Consider the following 19445-nt stretch of genomic DNA (forward strand, 5'->3'; position numbering starts at 1 on the left):
TCCCGGAGAGTCGGGAACGCTGGAAGCAAAAAAAAAAAAATTCCAGCTTCAAAACTGCACCATGCGTCTCTACTGAGTGGGTTTGGATTAATCACCGGGAAGTCGTTTGTACTCAAACTATATTAAATTATGACACCGCCTGACCACACAGGAGCTCCCACGCTATGTTTTTACTCTGCTTGCTCGCTTTTACGGACAACCACCGCCGCCGCTGCCCGCCTGTAATGACGCTTCTCAACTACACAGGTAACTTTGTTTAAACTCCAGCCGTTAGCATGAGTGCTAACCGCTAGCAGCCCATTGCCGCAGTTGGTTTGCTTTTGGCTACTTTACAAGACTTTTACATATGGGGACCACATAATAGTTAACGTGGATATGAACTACAGTGTCTCACGTGTACTTGAAGACCTTTTGTGGTGGTAAATAATGAAAAGTAACAAAGGCAACGCTTCTTTTGTTGAGTGTTTGAGAACAACAGCTCGACACGCTCTGTCCGTGCCTCGGTTGAACATCGATCTCAAACAAATGATTGAATTTTTTTTTTTATTCGCACGCTAATTGGTCGACTTACTATCGAAAAACAATAGGGATACACGTTTCAGCACACTTTCTGTAGGGTTACGTAGCTTAATGTTAAATGAGACTTCGCCCCGTAGTCCACTTGTTGCTTGGCCATTCATTATGCAGTGCTGACTATCCACGTTGTTGTGCCCCGAGCCGTTGACAACGTTGCTAAATTATTAATGGATAATAACACAGTGATGTGGTGTTTTGTCACGTAACCTGTCCTCAGCGTGTCTTCAAAACTCTACCTGACACTTAATAAAATATGTTTAGTCCATTGAAGTGCTTTTTCTTGTGCCTTATTTCTTGATACAGTGCCACATACTGTGACTCTGAGTCAGCCTGTTATACAGGACCTGAGTGTGAAAGGTTATTATACAGAGATGACACAAAAACATCAGGTAGAAAATAGACATTGGTTGAGAGCTGTTGAGAATACCGACTGTCCAGAATTAAGCACCAATGGTCTACTATTTAAAAACAGCTGATCTGCTCATTCAAGTTGTTACAAAGGTTATTGAACAGGGTGTGATGCAGTTGATTCTGTTTTTAATTCATCTAACACACACCCCCCTTTCCAGATGGACCACGGACAACTGCAATAATGGAGGTGTAAGTCGGAGAGGAAGACATTTTTTGTGTCACCCCACTGGAGCTACACTTTTTTTCGATGTGGGCATTCACAGACAACTGGATTTTAAACAAAGTTGAATAATGGCATCACGTTGGATTCCTCCCTGTGAAGAGGAGGAGAGACAACGAGCAAGATCTTCCTACTGTGAGGTAAACCCATACATCGTCAAATCTCAGGCGCAACTCTTTGTAAAATCGTGACACAATGCAGATCATGAAAGTGATATTTGGGGCCAGCTGACTCTGTGGTTTCAGTGTCCCCTCCTTTAGTGTGGTTTGTGTGTGGAGGGAGTAATTTTTCCTAGATACGACCAGCTGTTTGGTCTTGTAACCACTTCTGTTGGATCTTTTTGCTCTTTGTTTTGACTGTTTTAGCTCTTTTCATAATTGACTTTTTGTGACATTTGTTACGGTTTTTTCTTGTGTTTTCTCTTCTCTTGAACATTGTTGATGAATAGATGGAAAACCTTGTTTTTACTGCAGAAAAGTATTAAATTTGATTTTGAATTTTAAGTGGTGGAGGAGACAACAGTGATGAAAGAGTTTATTCAAGTCTGCCTTTTCAGATTTTTAAGCTGTGACCCCTGTAATACCAGACAGGACACCATCTGCTCCTCTGAAAGCTTGTTGTCTGAATGAAGACCCTCATCGTATACTACATTGCAACCCATGCTCTTTGAAATGGAAGGGCACCTATTTATAGAATCTGAAGTTTTCTTTGATTTCCTCCATTGCTTCTAATCTAATATTCAGCTCGTTATTTGAGCCTCCCTGTTTCTATGTGGACACGCTGTAAATAAGGGATGTAAGGCTCATTACGTTGTTACTTTTAACAAGCAGGTTCTAAATTTTATTTTATATCACTGCACAGAGCTCAGGGGTGTAAATAAAAACCCAACAAGGACGTCAATCAATTACAAAGCAATGGTCGGTCTTATTAGATTTGTTTTTAATTTATTCATATAAATCATTCTTTTCCAGAGGCACAAAATCTAAATTTTTCAGAAGCTAATTGAGCATTAATTAGGAATATGAGTGCCTTTTCATGTGGGCTGAAAAGCAAACAGCACTTTGATATGAAACATGGCCTACCAGTGGACTGTGCAAACAACTGAAACACACTCTGTTGCAATTCACTCTGCAGAGACAGCCATTATCGCAATTGCACAACATTTGCTTTCTTTTATTTCAACTATATAGTTACTACTAGGGCTGGGCGATATGGCTTAAAAATAAATATAATATAATATCTCTGGTTTTTTTCACATGAAACCAGAGGTGCTGAAATAATAAAAAAAACATCTTGAAGTTAAAATTGTTATATTTTCAGCATCCCCACAACCTGTTATGGGCAACAAGTCTGTGTCATGGGGCAGGCTGTGGTAGTGAAGAGAGAGTTTAATGTTAATCAGCCCGTCATTGATGGACGGACTTATGTTAGCAGACAGTAGCTAACAAGTTAGCTAACTAGCGAGCCAGTGCACTGGCATCATGATTGAAGGACATTATAAAAGCAGCGAGTCACTTCGGTCTTCTTCCACATGCAGTCTGAACTCTCAGACCGGCATCAGGCTACAGTCCTCAGTCTCTCAGCCCACAGCATTTAGCTCCGTCTGGGTTGTTGACATGGCCCAAAAACCTGGGTTTTGTTTAAAGATCTTGTATTAATGCGAGCTCTCACTCTTTCAATCGCATGCGCTACTACATACGCAGTGACGTGGGGGATCAGGAGTGCCACATCGGTGTTATTAAAGATCTTTGCAAGGCATGCTTGTTTCTGGCTCTGATGCCTCAAAACTTGAACCACTTCCAACCAAACTGCCTTTTTAGGGGCTAGCTCTTCTCTGCCGGCTGCCATGTTGTTTAAGTGTTGGATACAGTTGGGGGAGGGCTCAGCCCACTTTAAACTATGGGAGCATAGGGGGGTGCGTCAGCCCTGAAAGTTAAAATCTATGTCCATGAAAAACAAATCGTCCTAAAGAGCAAATTTGAATTAATCAATAAAATGGATTATCGCCCAGCCCTAGTTACTACTAAATAAATGTAATGAAAAGATTTTATATGGCCTTTAATTTCTGATGCAGTCATATAGTTACATAACCTTTTCGTCATATGACAGAAGAGGGAGCTTAGTATGTAAGAAACATGTTGTAGAATGGTGTGGCAGTGCAATCAGTTGATTTTTTAAAGAACTCCTTATAAGACTAACACACAAAACAATTCATGTGCTAATTTGGAGCCGGAAACCCCCCTGGAGTCACCGCTCCTGGGAGTTTTCTGGAAATAATGACAGTGGATTTAATGACTTTAGATTTTTCATTCTTTTAATGTCTGCAAATGTGGAGATGGGAATTTTTTAAACTATTAGGACTATAATGAAACGGCAGTTTTGTAATGAAGCCCATATGGAAATTCTCAGTTACTAACTCAAAATCAATGTAACATAGATCACAAAAAAATAGGATTTAGTGAGTGATTCTGTTGATTTTCCTAAATATTTAAGCACTTCTGTTCTTCAGGTTTTTTCTCTTCTTTTGACCTTTAAACAGCTGTTGTGACCATTAGTTCAGTAGAAAGTGTTTATTTATTGTGTTGGCAAAAGCTAGTTACAGAAAGACATAATATCGTATCTAAATCAAGAATTTTGTTTTCCTCTTCACTGGAGTCTCTGTCTTCTTTATCTGCTGAGTAGTGCATGGTATTCAAACATTGCAGCTGAATCCAAATGGCAGACAACAGCCTTTCACTTTGTTTCCTCTACTGGATTCCACTGGTCAGATATAGTTAGAAGCAGCAGCAGAGGGGTTTTAGATTAAGTGGTGATCCTTCTGCTCCTATCTGTGGTAGGATTCTTCTGGATTGGCCTATGGTTTTTGCTTCGTTATACGGCTAAAACTCTTTTATGATGTGGCTTTTTCATGCTTCAGTTGAACAGCAGAAATGAGTGAGTGAAGTAGAATAGATTATTGTTATGGATGATGAAGAAGGGTCCATATTTAGCACTGCAGGGGGCTATTGACAAACAGACCCCCTCCTTATGTCCCCGCAATGTTGGCTTCATTAAAGCTCAGTGTTTATCTCATTTAGGCTGGCTGCCTTTTACAGAACCCTCTGTGCAGGCATCGTATCTGATGGGAATCGGAAGGGAAAATTGACCTTCAATTGGATAGAAGAAGCCTGTTACTTCCTGTTGCATTACGGTTGTGTCTGCAGTGTCTCAGGAGAAAACATAAGAGATGGGCTATGTGATTCAATTTTTCCTTACTGTGCCAGCACTTCGCACTAAGGCGGCCATGTCATTTCAGATAGAAACAGTGACATTATTTGTTTTGTTTAAATAACTTGTATAGTAACTTGAATTGTGAGTCATTAGACACAAGCGGAACACAAAGAGGCTATTTTAGTGGACTACTAAGGTCAGAAGTGACTGTAACACAAGTCAATTTAAGAAGATGTCTCCTATTAACGTCTGCCAAGAACTATTCTGTCAGATTCTTCTGTTACAAATGGAAGCATGCACAAAACACACCACATGTCAGTACAGACTTGAGTAATGATACTCCTAACCTTTTCCTGCACTACAAGACTGGAACGCCCAGGGTTTACCAGTGGCCCTCTGTATCATTATCTTAGGCTTTTCACGGCTAAGTGCTTGGTTTGGATGGGATGTGGTGTAGAATTTAGCAGCCCACAGAGAACTAGGTTTTCTCACATTTTAAGATTGCGCTGATGTCATGTGGTGCTTGCAGTGTGTCATTTGGTGACGTCAGCTCAGGGTTTTAGACATATGGGCCGTGCAATGTGGTTTTAAATGAACAGGGTGGAAATTCCAGTTGCTTTCTGAGCATGTATTTAGCCTGTATATGTAGCATGTAAACAGATGTCCATGTATAGTGATTCCACTGGAGTTTAGAGGTGGTATTGGTGTGCCTGCCTTGTCATCTTTGTGGCAGAGGAACCACTGTGATAGTCACCTCACAAGCTCATGGAAGATGACCACATGTACTGTGAATTTAACTTTTTACTTAAAATAATTTCATGTTCATGCATAATGTGTGTTCCGCCATTATATATGGGCTAAAACAGACAACAGATCCCAGTACCAGACAAAAACCAAGAGTCTGGTAGTTGTTACCAGGCTTTCTGTGGCATTCCATCCCAAACCCCTTCACCAGACTGAGGGAGTTCTTTCAAAGTGACTCAGTGAGTTTCTGGAACTGGTATTGTAGTTTATTACAAATGTATCTCAAGCATGAGTAAATGAGCATTTATTAGACAATTCCTGTTGGAGATAAATATGCATTTAGTGCGGCAGGAAGATGAGCACAAAAACACACACAAACAAATTATGTTATGTATAGTGTAATAAAGGGACTGGTGTGGTGGAGCTGCGAATTGCTTTATCTTTTATCATAAAAGGAAACAAAGCTGCTGTAGAAAGAGTAAAGGATCAGTTCACTATTAGGGTTGTGAGTGGCAGCTGGGATCTGGCGATTGAAACTTGGCCCTAGGACACAGGCCTGGTCACTTCTCATTTCCAGGGATATCCAGCAGAGGAACAAATGTCTGATGAAAACCTTCTCTCAGCTGCCTCACCCAGTGCAAATATCAGTCTGGCATTCTGGTGATTCATAAATAGGTGAGAGGCATTCATTTGTGGGCAGGAAAGGATAGGTGTGCATTTTGATGTGGGTGTTCCCTTTATGTGTTTTCTATGTGCCCCTTGTATTCACAATTTTGTCTTTTATGTTGATTCTGCTTTGACTCTCTGGCACAGTATGAATCTGCTTCATAGGGTCTGCACCAGAGTCTGTTGTATTCCTTCTAATAATAGTTGTTTTATATTCAGGGAAGAGTGGAATCCACGAGGGGAAATGTGGGTCTGGAATTTATTGACCTGGAATGTCACAATAGTATTAACTATGCAAGTTGCAATGATAACACTGCATGGCATGCGTCTGCTGTGAGGCCCACACCCCCTCTGTCGCCCACATCTAAAGATCAGAGGGCTGGAAATTGCCCCGTGTATTGGCTGGTAAATCAGATCCAGTCCAGGGATTGGCTTGCCCTGGGGGCATGAGGCCGGCAACTCAGGCATTTTAAGCATCCAGTTGATCCATAGTCATATCACTAGAAACACCTCTCTGGGTGCAGATTTAAATGTTTTGCAGTGTTATGAATGCACCTAAGCCTTGTACAGACACAGACTTCAACATGGACGTCCTAGTATCACAGATGAGCCAAAGCCTGGTGATAGACAGTAAAACCTGTTTTGCTAGTTTCATCAAAAACATGGGTGTCAGCTGCACCTGCAGCTCTGTTTCCCAGCTGGTAGTGCAGGGGGTTTTTACTTTTTACATGATCCATGTGATCTCTTTTTATGTTATTAATGACTCACTTTTTATAAATTTTGATGTTAATGTTTTTTGTTTATGTGATTACAAATCTGAGAAACAGTTGCTGAGAAGACGGCACAGAGTGCAGCGAAACATGCTTTAACTTGGTACACAGCTCCAGGCACACACTACACATTTCTAATAAACCATTGGGCGTGAGAGTGATTGTTCATATTCTGTGACATACTCTGAAAAGTCAGTCAGTTTGAGTTGGTGTGAACAAATTGTTGCTCGTGTTTGTTTTTTGTAGTGTGGTTTGGCTCATTCACTACTCTACTAACAGCTGGATTAAGTGTGCTAGCTGCTCTGATTTATTTGGATCTCTTTTGCTTCAAATATACATCAGATGTGTTGTAGTGCAATAATCTCTGAAGTCTTTGTTTATCATAGTTTGTGTTAACATGGTTGTAACTTATTCTGATTTACTGACATTTTACTAAACATATCAGCACAGGCAGAGATAGCACGAATGCAAGCTCATCAAATTCCTCACTTGTGGGGGGGAAGGCTCTGCTTTGGGGGGAGGGGACAAGTGTTGTTTGAGAAATGGTGAGCCAGAAATTTTTCCCAGTGTAGAAACAAATGACAGGCTGGCTAGAGGTGTTCCTGAAAGTCATACTGAAACAGGGAATATGATATGGGGTGATCTTAGTAAAAGGTGAGTTGCTGCACATATGATACCACAAAGGTGCAAAGCTATAAATAGCCAGTAAACACACGAATGGGTGTCCAAAGGCCTGAAGCCTGACATGCTTTGCTCCAGCTGTGAAAATGAGATAGTGTGAAGTAAACACTGCACAACCACTAATGTTTTAAAAAGCCTCCTCTCCTCTACATCATGTCCAAATGTAATGATTGCTTATACATGTGTTGTATCTTGGTTTTAGCGTTTTGCATTGTAACATGTTGCAGAAGTAGATAAACTTCAGTGTTTACAATCCTATTTAATGCAATTTATAATTCATCTTTCTCTGTGTTTAGAGTGACTCTCCAGAGTGGAGGAGCCTGGCTGATTCTCCTGCAGCACAATACCTGACAGAAGATGAACCGTTCTCATGGCCAAGGCCGAAAACTGTGCGTTTATGTCGTACGTCTCAAGGCTTCGGTTTCACTCTCCGGCACTTCATTGTGTACCCGCCAGAATCAACTCTCCACTGCTTCCCGGTACATTTCAGGCTTGCACATATGTTCATGAATTTCACAGACTTAAGTACTTCTAGGCTATTATCACATAAGGCAGCAGAGTTTGGTGCCTAAATTCTGTGACCATGATCAGAAAAGTCACCTAAATTATTTTTTGTTTTCACAGGAGGAAGATCATGGCCGCCGAGGTAAGCAGAAAGTCTTTTCCTCTTTAAGTCCCGCCTTTCAGCTGCACGGCTGATTCAGAGTACTGCTTCTGACTTGTAATAAGTTATAATCCATCCGCTTTTTTTTGGCTCTTTCTGTTTCCTTATGCAGTGAGAACAATGTGTCACTGACCTTTGTGAAGGCATGAAAGGTTTGGTCAGCAGCACCTGTTGATGTACTGACCTGGCTCATATTGTTTCACTTCGTTGTTTTTACTGCTTTCCCCTCTCACCAAAAAAGCTGTTTGAAAGAGATGGCCTCAGATTTTACTGGGTTGTGTGTTTGACTCTCTTTCCACTTGTTAGTCACAATGCACAAATTCAGTTTTTTGTCTTTCGTGTGATATAAAATTCCTCCTGTAGTGCAACTTTCATTACATTCATAAACAATCTCTTGACATTTCTTGCTAGGTAGTGGTAGACACAGTAGTTATATACAATTACCATAAAATTTTAATCTGCTGGCCAGAGAAACTACCGTCGTTTGATACTAGAAAGATATAATGTAAAGCGTATCTGCTGTCAGAGTAAATGTAATGTACTTGTTTTCATTAGTACGTCAGTGAAGGTTTAATTGATGACAATATTTGGTGATCGCAAAAACCAAGATATTTTGTTTTGAAAGTTTGAATTTTGATCAAGCAAAACTTTGATGCAATGCTGCCAAGAACATAGTTTTAAACTGGACTTACTGGTGCCGTAATTCATCCTCCACATGAGAAGGAAGATAATTATTATATGCACAAATATTCTTTTTTCTTTTTCTGTTTTCATTACACATGGGAAACCCCATAATTTCCTCAGAGATCATCACCTACAGTTCTAAGGGGGTTTGGTTTTGGGCTGGGTGATACGAACAAGTTGGCAGTTTTTTGTTTTAGACAACTGTATGTACATGTAAAGTTACATGTATTTATTTTAGTTTTACCATTGGTGTGCATAAGTCATTTTCCATGGCAAAATAAATGATAGGGAAAAAAACATTAGTCATCAGGTGATAATGACTTTACACAGGAGGCTTCTTTTTAGTTGCTCACACAGAGCTAAGATTTTCCTACTCGAACAAAGAAGGAGTTTACAAACGTTCACAATTTCCTTATTAAAACCGTAAGCATTCCACCTGTCCATAACTTAACAAAATTTACCTGAGAATAATATGAAGCCCAAGCAATCTGACAAATTTTGAATCTCCAAACTTTGTCTTTTCAAATTCAAAGTTACCTCTGGGATTTTTCTACAGCTCAACAAGGAAATGTGAGAAGGATCTTTGCATCTAATAAAAGCTTTATGGACCTCGTCCAACGCTTAGTGGCATAGCTTGTCAATCCTGATAGATTAATGCAGCACCTTTCTATAACCACATGCTAAAATAGTATTGTGGTGTCTCATTTCCTGTTGTGAACTTCGTCTCTGACCTCCTTTGTGATTTTAGCAACAACGGGGAAATGCAGGAACTCGTGCACTAAGCTTGCTCATTGTCCAAATTTGAATTTCATTTTAACACAACAGAAGAGCTCTGTTGCCATTAAAGCAGAAGTGATGTTTTACATCCCAAAACACTCATGAAGAGACGGCTCTGCAGCCCTGCTGCTTCAGACCGAGTAAGCCAGAGAATGTTAAAGAATCCTGGCAAGTTTTATAATGCTGCACACAGCGACCTGTAGCAGCAAGCCAGAATTGAAGAAGAACCTGACATGATTTCAGTCCATTCTGGGTCAGCATATTTACAGTAAAGAAACAGAAATGCTGCTGTGCAGTCGGCGGAGTTAAGTTTGAGGGAAAACAATAGATAGAAAGAAATTAGAAGGTCAAACTTAAGGAGAGCTTAGAGACTGTTACAAATGACAGTTTTAAGTAAACTTCTTATTTTGGGTTTAGATTTTGAATAAATGGTAAATTTAAAAAAAACAGCTGTGTCTCAGCAATAACACATTTTAGTTGTGTTAGTTAGTATTGGTATGACCTTTGCTTGTCAATGTGTTGATGGTCATTTGATGCGACAGATCATTCAGTCATGTCTGGTTTAAAAGAAAGTGTGTCTGTGTGAATTTATGTTTAAAACCGCTGCATCTGTGCTATGAATGTGCAGCTCTGGCTTCTCCGCTGTGCCACACCACCATCAATTCTCTTATTGTATTAGACTGTGCTGCTTCCCATTAGACAAGGCTCTTCTGTCATGACTCGGGTCAAGTTTGGGTGCACTAGTGATCTAATGTTCAGTTGTCAACTTGTCATTCTTTTTCACATCAAGGAAGGAAGGCTTAACTTGACAGCAAATAATATTCATTTTAAAACTGGGAGGTTGTATGCAACAGTTTTATTAGTTTTTTTTCTGTCATATTATGTATGTATTTTTATTGTATTAACCCTTTCTGTGAATTGGACATAATATGAGTCAGCTGCAGGCAAAAATGTCACTAGCTCAGATTATCATGAATGCTCCCATGTTCTAAATTCTGAGCAAAGACCAGACACCTGAAGTGCCCCCAAAATTAAAATGTTCACAGTGATGTTTGTGTATTATTGGACAGCTCAATTGAGGAAATGCAAGTGCAACCCTACAGTAAGCCACCAGAGGGAGTGTTTCTTACTGCTGTGGTTGTGTGGGACTCTACAGTATTACATAATGTGAGTCCCCAGAATGTGATTCTGCATGAGTAATCTCATGTGTGGAAAAGAGGAATGTCACAAGTGTGTGTTGGTGAGGTATGTTATTAGTGTTCAGCTAACCCTGACAGATTTTTAAACTACTCGCAACATAAGGGCTGTCATGTACCAAAGGGTACATGTTACAATAGTTGACTACTCTCCTGAATCTGTCCTCCGTAGGAGGTGTAGTGCACTGACTACCAGAATGTTAACTACTAGGGATGGTCTTTAGCCACCCTTTAGCTGTGCCCAGACCTATTTCTCAGTTTATAAGGAAAGAGTGGGAGTTGTGCAGCTGAACACACTGTCACTCTACCTTCTCTTAGTTTCTCTCTCTCTCCTTTCTTTCCTTTTTTCCTGTGGCCATGCAGCTGCTAGGAGACAGAAGCCGCATGAACAAACAGGTTTTTCTTTAGCAACTTTTATCCAGCTCCCTAAAACCACACAGTTTCCCCCCCGTGGAGATTTTCTTTCTCCCAATCAAAAAAAACTTGGGCAAGCATTGGCCTGAACGCAGCTTGTTTAGCTGTCGTACTGTTGATTCACATTCTTCCAAATCTTGTGACAAACCTCTTAGTTTATCCCTTCTTCTCATGCACAGTCATTCTCTGTTCTCACCTAAATGTCATGAAGCAATTTACTGCTCATTTTGATACTCATTGGTAGGCTAGTTGTTAACATTTTAGGTTTAGTTTTTGTGCATGTGAGTAAAAGAACAGTGTTATGTTTTATTTTCCTTGCATTTAAAGATTATCATCTGAAGATTTTGTTGAAGAAAATGTTTTGTGTGTTTGCATCATATGGTGTTTGTATAATTTATACTCTTTTCTTCACAATCATCAGGAAGACAGCGGAATAGGCTAGAACCAATGGACACTATTTTTGTGAAACAAGTCAAGGAAGGTGGCCCTGCTCATGCAGCTGGGCTTTGCACAGGTAATATTTAGTTTTCAGTTTCTCCTTTTTATATGAATCGGTTTCCTTGTTATTAAAACCCCCTAAAATATGGTTTCTTAAAAATTAGGACAATATCCCAGAAGCATTGGCCATTTTATTTAATTTTAATTTATTTTTTGTTAATACTAAGAACATGTCACACTTAAACTTGCTACTCATTTCAGGCTGTTTGCTTTTTACCCTTGGCTATAGCTACACTTCTCAAATATATTACAGTCTTTCACCACAGCTTTCCGTAATGTCATTGCTGTTTTTTGTTTTCTTTTAGGTGACAGGATAGTGAAGGTGAATGGAGCAAGCATCATTGGAAAGGCATACTGTGAAGTTATATCCTTGATCCAGGACAGGTAGGTAGACTATAAGTCTGTTAGGTTAATTCTGGGCACTGTTCTCCGTCTTTAAAAACTTCTCTTGTCCTCCACAGTGGTGACTTCCTTGAACTTTGTGTGATGCCAAAAGATGAGGATATACTGCAACTGGTAAGTTTTGCTTCACAGTTCTATTTTCTCTATTTATACATTTGTATAACAACATGCTCCATGCTTTTTCCTTTACTCCCAGAATAATTAGTCTTCTATCATAGAGCTGCTCCAGTTTAAGGTGTTCATGTTGGGACAGTAGTCATGAGATGCAGGCAGCTGGCCTATCCCATCAGAGCTCTCTATATCTAGGCCTCCTAATCAGGCCAGAGCAGCCGTTCTGTCCCACAGAGCTGCTGCTGCTGCTGATGGCCTAAATGTAGTGCTAGAGCATGCAGTACCCAAAATACATATACCGATAAATTATTGCAGTATGTTACATAACCTCACCAGTATGGATATTTTTTCTTTTTTAAAAATAAGGTGGCATTCAAAAAATGGAAACCAAAAAAAAAGAATGTCATTAAAAGGTTATCCTTTTAATGACATTCTTTTTTTTTTTGGTTTCCATTTTTTGACATTTTTTTGGTTTCCATGACAAAGTTGCATCCCAGGAAAGAAGTTAGAGTTTGCAAGATGGTCATGTTTAAATAGTAACCACACCTAACGACAGATAAAAAATGGCACATTTGAGCTATAGACATGAAGATATAGTGACATTAAAGGCTATAGATTATTTTACGAATACCAGCTGGAAGATGAATCTCAAGTCTTTTGAAATATAAAGGAATCCTCCTTATGGATATAAAAACACAAACGTTTTAGTACTAAATATCTGAAGATATCTGTTGTAAATAAAAAACAATCTTTTACACCTTTTTTTTCTTTTGTTGTTGGACCAAAATATAAACCATTCATGCTGTCATGTATTTAAAGCAACGTATTCAATGTCATTTGTTGATTATATTAACTAAGGAATTTAAGGAGGGTTTTTCATAAAGAGACTCAAAGTTTAAATGAATGACATTAAATTCTATAGTAAGTTGTCATGTTATAAAAGCAATTGGATATCCATACAAACATTAATAAAATTATGCTAAACGTTCAGCTGTCCACACTATTTTAAGTGCAGAGATAGCCCTTCATACCTTTGCACACTTGAGACCTCATTGTTAATGTTTTATTCATACCGCTTGCAGCTGGTGGTAGCTGCTATGCATTCTGCACAATCAGGGCAAAGTGAAGGTGCACTCATCTGTTCCATATCTGTAGCTGCTTTGTCAGGATGCTCAAGAATGTGTTCCCAGGGGCTTGTTGTTATTTGATAGCTTGTTTATGAATGAAAGAGCTGGACTCTTTAATTATATGGTTACCTGTCAATAGTTCCATAGGGATCCTTTATGGTCAAATAAAATATCCTCTAATTAACAACGTAGTTAATGTAACTAATAACCCAGAAACGCAGTATTATTATTTATTGCTAATATACCTGGTCGTGTCCTTCTGCACACCTCAAAAGTATGTTGTTATTTTAGTAGTATTTAAAATATCGTGAAAGAGATTGTTAGTATTTTTCATAAGTCGGCTAAAATTAAATTTGTTCTGTCAAGGAAAAATAAAAGGTCACATCCACCTAACACTTTGCTTCCACATGTTCCATTTCTAAGTTTATTCTTCTCTTTTATGATAACCACATGACTCTTACTCCACCCCTCTTCTTTGGTAGGTTCCTCCCTCTCTCCTGCTTCTGGTTTTCTATCTGCACACAGTTTATTCATTCATTGTTACGCTTGTGTTGTGATGCCAGTATTGCCCTGCAAATAACAGGCAGCAAAATGTCTGTTAATGGAGTTGAGAGCTGTCCATAAATACAAGAGGGTTATGAGAGATGCTAATAGCAAGACATTGCACCGTAGGAGGCAGCACACACTGACTGCTTGGAGACAGGCAGCAGTTGCTTAGCAAAGAGAGAGAGAGAGAGAGAGAGAGATTGAACAATCAAGGAGCAGAAAAGGGAGGGAACTGTGCGCCATAAAAGCAGAGGAAATACAGAGCAGAGAAAAATAGAGAGAACGGCATGAATGATGAGCTGAAACCAGTAGATAAAATCAGCTGACTGCCTTGTGTTTGGAACAGGTTGACACTAAGGGAAAGGGAGAGAGGAGGATGGAGTGGGAGGGGGAGCTGTACCATCACAGCTGAATGTATAATCAGCAGCTGCTGCTTCTGTCATGTGAGTAATAGCAAAGGGAGGGAGAGAGAAAGAGACACAGACTGGAGGCACCTTGTTCAGTTAGCGTAATATTCTGGCTGAAGATGGATAGAGCTGTGGAGACTTAACATCAGCATGAGAGGCAAGACTCTGCTCCTGTCACCTCACCCAGGACAGACTGGCACAGGCAGGTCGTAACGTGGCAACCCCTGCTACATTTCTGCTTCACCATCCCTCTGTACTGCTGCTGCAGCTCCGGTGTATTTTTAGCAAGTCAAGCTCAGGCATTCCTATGGCTGTTTCATGTTTTCTCCTCTTTGATTCTGTTCTGTCTCTTCTGTATTCATTTTGTTCTCCTGGCATCTTTTTTTCTTTTTCACCCTCTGCCATGATTTCCTAACGCTCTTGTTTTCACATGCTGTAACGGCAGCCTTTTTCTCGGGAAACAACTAAGCTGGTAAGGAAATGGCACACTGGGTAGCTACTTGATGTTGACATGTTGTACTTGCTGTATTGGTTCGCATGTATCATTTGCATGTCATCATTCCCTGATGTAGTTTTGAGGTTTTACATGACTGCTCTTCTCTGGTGAGCATTACACGGTCAGGGCTGTGCTTACGATTCAAATGTGTAGAAATGTGTCGGTAGAAATGGCCGATGCACTGAGCCTGCAGTACCTGTTAGATTAAGCACTTGAGTTGGCATCCAGCTGGCATCTTTGTGAAGCCTCGCCCTGTCTTCATCCTCCATGTCAGATGTCGTTAGTGTGATAAAGGCCATTGACCCCTGAACTCCAATGTACAGTCATGCTTGCGAAGGGAGGATCTGAGCCTAGCACTGATTGCTGTGGCTCATACAGGTTTATGTAAGATTGTGACACCAGATTGGATCAAAGTCCTCATAACTTAACACGTCTCTTGCCTGTTGTATGTACGGTATGTTATGAGTAAATCGGATAAATGTCATGAGCCTTACAAGCACAGTGCTAATAGCCTGGAGGAAGCTTTACCTGTTTGTGTTTATGATTATATTAGTACCGGCCATGTTGTATTATAGGCTTCTATACCTTGGACGATAATCAGGGAGGCTAAAAATAGCACTTTCTCTATGAGGGATGGGCGACCTGCTGCCTTTTTGAGGTTGCAGTCTGTCAGTCTGAGGTAGGTATGTGGAGACACTGGTACATATCTACGTTTGTCATTCATTGTTACATAGTTCAAATATGCCAGTCGTTAGCTGCTTGGTATGGGTTCATATTGTTGCATAATTGTTGCAGTTATAATAGGTGTTTTTATTTCTTGTATAACTGAAAGCTTTGTGTCTTCACACTGAAAATCACAGCTGCTGTGCAAAACTGTTGATGTGTAGAGAACCTAGGCAGGAATGGTATAGAAATACTGCTTTACTATAAATGTTGTTTGACCCCCCACCCTTATACCTCTGTCGGTGAAAAATGTTTTCTACCGTGGGTTAGTATATACTGTACTATTTCCGAACATTACCATGAGAATTCTAAATAAGGAGCAGATGAAGACCAATGACACCCCTGAACTGCTTGAAACGCCTCTGCTCACTCATACTGCAACATTCACTGCCCACACACATGCATCCAGTAACATTTGTATTATCACGCTTGACTTCTCTGTTAACATCTAGTACCAGACTTTTGAATGTTACTCAAACTTGTAAATGCTGGCTGTACTTTTCTATTGTAACACTGCTTTCTGTTCTTTTCTTTAGGCCTACTCCCAGGATGCCTACCTCCGTGGCCACAGTAGCTACAGTGGAAATGCCCGTCACATTCCAGAACCACCACCAGTATGCTACCCCAGAGTAGACTGTAAGCCTACGGGCATGGCCCAGGCAACAGACTCAGTGGGGCAGGTCTGCCGAGGGCCTACAGCACCTTCGGATCATGGGTACCGCAAGGAGATAACTGTGCCCCCATCTCCTCCTCCTCCTCCATCATACCCTAAAAGCCAAATGGCAGTGTGCATGCGTAACGACAGCGTGAGGACAGTGGTGGTTCCTTCTAACAAAGCTCATATGGGGCACATGGGTCCAACACACAGGATAGATTTCATGGACCCTGTCTTTGTCAGAGGGAGGCCTGGGTCTCTGGCCCAGTATCCCCACCCACGAAAGGCTGATGTCTATCCCAGTGGGCCAGCAATGGTTCCATATGGTGGTCAAGCACCTCACTACCCAGGCAACCACCAAAATATTGATTGGCGCACTTACCAAACATACAGGGAGTACATTGACAACAAAGGAATCCATTCCCACGGTAGTCGGACTATCCAGGAGAGGCTGGACAATTTGCGGTCTTCCAATCAGGCCAACTTTGCTTCTCATCACATTCCCCGGGGAGACTGGGGCCCTAAGGGGATACGGCGGAGGAGCACCTCCCATGAGCGGTCATACCAAGGACCTCCACCCCACTTTCAGATTGCCCCACGCAGTGCCTCACAGGATCGCATGAGCAGTGCAGAGAAGATGAGCCATGCTAGGAACTGGCCCCCTCAAAGCATTTCCCAAGATGGTCTAGTTCACAAAGCCCGGGCACGCTCTACAGACTATGTGGACCCTACGGAGCTGGCTCGGCCCATTGAGAGAAGAGGAATCTATGGAAGGACAGACCAAGGTACGAGGCCCAGCAGACAGTCTATCCCTAGACACGCCATGCTCTACAGGCCTTCAGCTGGATACAGTGGTGGCATACGAGGAGAGCCAAACCCTTCTCTGTACTCTAAAGGACCAGATGCTCTTCAGACCCGCTCCTCTCCCATGCTCTCTGACAGACCCTCACATTTTGCAAAGAGCACAAGTATTGAACATTCTTTTGCCGACCAAAGAGTTTCTGTCAAAGGAAACCATGCAGGCCACATTAACCAACAAGGCCAGAGGATGAGGGCAGAAACCATGCAACCCACTGAGGCAGGCAGAGATGCAGCATTGGTTGGACATAGGTCTTCTTCATGCTCTACTGCAAAAGAGATACCTTTGAGGCCTGGCATCCTCAAGCCACCCCATGTAGATTCCCAGAGTCAGGTCAATGGGCAAAGCCCCACAGAGATGGGGGTGGTTCTAAGAGAGAAGCCTCCCTCTGGAAAGAACCCCAGCCCACTGCGACACCCCTCTTACATCCTAGCTGTAAATGATGATGGAGCAGACTCTACAGCAGATGTTGCGGCATGCTGGCTTCCCAATGATGCACGACGAGAGATACACATCCGTCGCCTTGAGGAACGTCACACCTCCTGCTCCAGCAACTTGGATGAGTCTCTGGACTCCATTCCATTCATTGGTAAGAGAGTAGTCTGTAGTAAGCCATACAGCCCCACGTTGTCATAGCAACAACAGTTAGCGGTAGTAATAAGTCTCAGACTAACAGTGCTGATACTGTAGCTTGTAATAGCGTTAGCGCAATAGATGCTAAAATGACTGGAGTTCCCAGTCAGACAGATGATGGCTTCACAGTTAATCTGATTTGGTGGGTGTGTGTGTAAATACAGTGTTAGGGAGATGTACAGATTGCGTTTACAGATAAATTAATCTCTCTGGGAAGATTATTTATCTGGTTTTGTGGCATTCATAGAGGGTTTGTGGGGTGTTTACCTCAATCGGGGCAGAGAGAAGAATGGCTTAAGTATTTTGGAATATATTGAATTCTCCCTTAATATACTGTTGTCTTAGATTTGTTTCTCCTCAGAAGGAATCATATTATGGTTTGGTTGTCCCATAATGAATTTTGTGGCGATTAAATGTCATCTCAAAAACAACAGTAGCACCATAACTGAGAACAAGTGCTTCCTGACAGTTTGCAAGAATGTTTTTCTTTTGCTGCTGTGTCAGGGTTTATAGTCTAGTTCTGAGTACATTTAAATTTACAGCTTTGCTTAGTGTGGAGTCTTTTTTTAGAGAATCTTTTCTAATGAGTTCATCACTGAGAAAATATTCATATTTAATGGGAACACTCAGTATGTTCAGTGGTGTGGTTTGTTGTGAACACTGCTATAGTTACATTGCTGGAGGCAATTCTGAGGACCTTTTAGATTTCTTAAAGGTTCTGTTGTAAAATTGAAACTAGCAAATGGGACCCTACTAAATCTGTTGTGCTCAGATATCCCTCTGTACTGTAAGTTTCTTTAGTCTTTTCTCCATCTGCCTCTCCTCCTGTATGTATTATGTATGCTCGGGTATCTGTCTAGCCATCTGTACCTCTTGCAGTCTTTCTGTGGAACCACATATTAAAGTTAAAAAAAGAAAAAGGGTTGTTTTAAAGTAAATAAGATTCTATTCAGTTGATTTTTGTTTTGGTTTGTTAGTGTTCCTTATGACTCTTTAGAGAATTAGCCAACTCATGACCTCAGATTCAAAGATACAGGTCAGCGATTGTTCGTGTTGTTCATATACAAACCGTAGCTGACACAAGTTGCACCTGTTTTCTGGAAGGACAAACATTTTGTACTTTGTAGGTAGAAAGAACTAGGTCATTGGCAGCTATAGCTTTAGTTTGGCCCATGGGAGGAAAGTTTGTTTCAGATTTAAATGTAGGTCCCTTTGAAGGAAGTTTTGCAGATGATAAGCAGAATGTTATACCTTCACACAGTTTTGTTTCATGAACATTGTAATGCTGTATTTTTTGAGTTTTGAACTGTACTTCTTTTAAACTGAAAGTGTAGTTTTGTTATATTTGGCTTCATTTGGATCTTATGCAGGTTTTTTAATCGGTTCATTAAGGATGTTGCTGTTACACAAGTCTTCTAAACACACATCTTTAAGATTTGACACCTGATAACATGACAAGATTGGTGTACAGTATTTCTTGCACTAACAATGATCTACTGTCTATTTAATGATCCATACGTGTTTAGGAGGCTTGGTAGTCCAGGTGCAGACTAAGCAGGCAGTGACAGTGATCTGGGATTGGTGCCCCAGTCCAAACGAACAGTGCTCTAATTGAGTAAGGTCTCATCAATGGCCCATTTTAAATGGTCCAGGCCTCCGTGTGCAAGATTAGCCAGCGTTATTTTACCAGCTTTTAAATGGGTTATTTTGCCCTGTCATTTTTATGTAGGTGTATTTAAAAGTTTTCTGTTTATTTTAGTGACAGGTCAGGTAGAATAAAGCTTATCTTACTACATTTTAATTGGTTGTTTGTCATTGTGATGCATATGTCCTTAGTAAAGTGGCCTAAGAGTGTTTGTTAGGAAGATGGTGACATCCTTTCTTCTTTGCCCCGTTTCAAACTTGGGTACAGGCTGGAACTGGGACGTTTGCTTTTAAATTTAGCTCCAAAAGCCCCTTGGCTGCAAAGAGCAGC

At 40.8% G+C, this 19445-nt stretch overlaps 1 protein-coding gene across 4 annotated transcripts in view; it reads left to right on the forward strand.

Annotated features, from left to right (window-relative positions):
* Positions 1–19445, forward strand: part of arhgap21b (Rho GTPase activating protein 21b) — a 29980-nt gene continuing 10535 nt past the window's right edge. For 2 of the 4 annotated variants that reach the window (XM_028426679.1, XM_028426680.1), the window contains exons 1-8: positions 1–246; positions 1146–1347; positions 7575–7757; positions 7903–7924; positions 11435–11527; positions 11817–11895; positions 11973–12027; positions 15860–17426. In XM_028426679.1, coding sequence (XP_028282480.1) covers positions 1279–1347; positions 7575–7757; positions 7903–7924; positions 11435–11527; positions 11817–11895; positions 11973–12027; positions 15860–17426 — 2068 coding nt within the window. In that variant the 5' untranslated portion in view covers positions 1–246; positions 1146–1278. Of the gene's footprint in view, positions 247–1145; positions 1348–7574; positions 7758–7902; positions 7925–11434; positions 11528–11816; positions 11896–11972; positions 12028–13586; positions 14141–14172; positions 14311–15859; positions 17427–19445 lie in introns of those variants that run through there. The other 2 variants (XM_028426683.1, XM_028426681.1) reach the window with 2 other exon arrangements.

The sequence above is a fragment of the Parambassis ranga genome, chromosome 17 (genome assembly GCF_900634625.1).
Source record: "Parambassis ranga chromosome 17, fParRan2.1, whole genome shotgun sequence".
NCBI lineage: Eukaryota > Metazoa > Chordata > Actinopteri > Ambassidae > Parambassis > Parambassis ranga.